Source organism: Gavialis gangeticus, unplaced genomic scaffold, assembly GCF_001723915.1.
Source record: "Gavialis gangeticus isolate Ggan-Ray unplaced genomic scaffold, GavGan_comp1, whole genome shotgun sequence".
In the NCBI taxonomy this organism is placed as follows: Eukaryota; Metazoa; Chordata; order Crocodylia; family Gavialidae; genus Gavialis; species Gavialis gangeticus.
In genome coordinates, this window is record NW_017728993.1 from 356,554 (window position 1) to 359,428 (window position 2,875).

The 2,875-nt window shown below is 41.1% G+C and overlaps 1 protein-coding gene across 4 annotated transcripts in view; it reads left to right on the forward strand.

Moving 5' to 3' along the window:
* ERICH3 (glutamate rich 3) overlaps positions 1–2,875 on the forward strand; it is a 109,950-nt gene that overhangs the window by 51,168 nt on the left and 55,907 nt on the right. For all 4 annotated transcript variants that reach the window (XM_019528395.1, XM_019528391.1, XM_019528394.1 and 1 more), the window contains exon 8: positions 1,286–1,466. In XM_019528395.1, coding sequence (XP_019383940.1) covers positions 1,286–1,466 — 181 coding nt within the window. The remainder of the gene's footprint in view (positions 1–1,285; positions 1,467–2,875) is intronic.

Here is a 2,875-nt window from a genome sequence, read left to right on the forward strand (position 1 = left end):
CTTTTAATATATTAATATCTAGACAGGCATTGATTCAGCAGTGCCTGAAATCATCCCGTGGAAGTGATCCAAATGAAAAACTAGGAAAGGAATTAATTTCTTTTTTTTCTGTCTTTTTTTTTTTTTTTGTTGCAGTTGTAGCTATATATACTTAAGAAAACCATGCTTCAGCTGATTTTGCTCTTTTGATTATTAATATGAAACTCTTCTTAAAGGTCAATTTACAAGGCCTTTCCAGTGAAGAAAGTATTGAGTTCAGAGTGTTGGGATCATCACCCCTTTTATGACTTCGTTCACATACATTAACTTTGTTTTTAGCTTTCATTGCTTCAGACCAACCAAATTCCTGATGCAGTTGGTCCAAGCATCTGACAAAAAGGACATGATCCGTTCTCATGGCAGTTTTGCATTAGGTCCAGTGAGGCTCACATCATGCTCAAGTGAGGCTCACATCATGCTCAAGGAATTGGAGAGGATGGAAAAGACTGATTGGATCATCCCATCCATCTTCTGTTAGCAGAAGATTTGTATTATAAACTGTCACTTTTCCTCTCTGAAACATTGGCCAAAAAGTTCTTTATAATGAACAGACTAATCAAAATCAAAACCTGCTTGTAGGTGGTTCACAACCTGAGAAAGATACAATTAACTGTCCAAATGATTTGCTATGTTAAGTTTGCCCTGCTGCAACTCAAAGTGCTTTGCAAGCAGAATAGAGTACTTCAATTCTAAAATTCAGCTGACATGTAGGAATAAATAAGACCTGGGGTCCTACAATTGGGAGAGAAGCCAATTTAGGTGTTAGATACCAAAATACACAAAGTCAGATTTGGATATTTACTAATTCAAAGAAAACGTAACTCCTCTATGTATGGAACATATGTCTGATGAAGATGCACAGGCATTCATTTTTGGGTCTGGTTCACTACCAATTTCATTTCACTTGTGAGTAAAAGTAGCTGTGAGGATTCTTTTTATTGCAGCTAGATTGGCCCCTTGGGTTTATGATGCCATCTGGGGATTGCTGGAACGCAGTATGGTCAGCTCCCAGCAGCACACTCCTGACATGTTCAGTGCCCAAGGCAGGAGCAGCTTTGCCTTGCTATCATGGCAGATAGGGGCCAAGGATTTGATAGGTGTACTGGATCTATTTGAAATTCAGGTAGATTAACTTTGGTGAGAGAACAAGTGAATAAATACTTCAAAAATGTACAAATGCTGCCCCTTTGTTCACCCCTTGTTCAGAGATAGGAACTGACTGCATTTTTTGTTTTCCCTGTTCTAGGATTCAGGAAAATTCCACAAGCCCTCATTACGGAGCAATGCATCTGTTACCATGATTTATTTAGGAAAAAATGTGCACTTATCTCATGATGATACCGATTACAGAGATGAAATCAAAGTCTATCAGCAGCATTGTGGAGGAGAAAACCTTTGTATTTACAAAGGCAAGCTCCTGGAAAGAGGTAAGGATTCAAAGTTGAAGAGTTCATTTTAATTCTGGCAACATCTTATTTTATAGATAAACTGTTGATGTGATATCAAAATGATTTCAGCTGAGCTCAGTCAAGATATGTGCATCCAGGGACTTGTATACCAGCTGCCTCTAAACTAAATCTAGATTTACTGTTTCATGATTGCAAATGAGGCTGCAATTACTTTTGCAAATTACGGAAGGAGGAATTTAGAGGAGTGAGCTAACAAATACTGTGGGTTCGATCTTCTATGGTTAATAAAATATTTGCAGGAGAAAACTTTCCCTGAATACCAAGTTATCTGTTTCTAGGTTGCTGTAATATATCACTGCATGCTCTTTATTATTCTAGAAGGAAAACTACACACTGGGGGCATGAATCTGATCCCCTGTCATAGTAGTGTGACTCCTCTGGCTTCTCTGTAGGTACTTGCATTGGTGAGTGAAAGGGGAATCAGGCCCTGGGAATGTGCCACTCATGAAACCTGAATGTTATGCAAGGAGACCCCTGGATGCAGTAGAGGCCCAGCTGCTTTGCTGCTTGAGAGGGGAGGTAGGATTGTGATGCAGGTAACTTGGGATGGTTCCTTACCTACTATGCATCACATGGCTGGGTGCAGAGTGTAGGGGAGGAAGGATCATGGCTAGCAGATCTGCAGTTACAGAAGGAAGGGCTTCTACAGAACACACCCTTTAACCCAGCTCAGAGGTCCGAGAGAAATTTTCTCATTGCCTCCCAAGACTATAACTATCCTGCATAAAGTCTCGCTGCAGCCATGGTGCAGTCTCCTCATGGTGCTATATTACCGTGTCTGTGCAGCCTAAGGATTAATGACTGTTGGGGAAGGGGTAGCTTTAGTCTTCATACTGAGAAAAGGAATTTGAAGTGACGGCTCTGGTTTCATTAATAGTGCTGTACCTAACTCATTGTGGTTGCTACTGATTTTACATTGATTGTGGTTGGGCTTTGTAGGTACTCTTCTGTCTACTGATAGAAAGAACTAGTAGTACTCAACTGCGTGTCACAAGCCTGCTACTGCTAATAGACATCCCTCTCTAACTCTAGTGGCAGGGGCCAGTATTTTTGAGGTGGGAGACTCTGGGTGTTGTTCCCTACTGCTGCAATGGAGTTTTGAATGGCCTTAATGACAATGTTGTAGCTGGTTGCAGAGGTGTTAGCAAGATCTACAATGTCTAGTTGCAGGATGATTTGCTTGCATAATGCGCTGCAATGCAAGTGAGTACCAAAAAACTGGATCTCACGTGGTCTGCAGTTTGGGCACTTTATGTAGACAAGCCAGGTATCTGTCAATGGAAACAGGCTGACGACAGTGTTAGCCATTTTCTTTCTCTAATTACAGAGACCTTTCAGTTCACCTCAAAGCGGCATCGTGGCTTCCC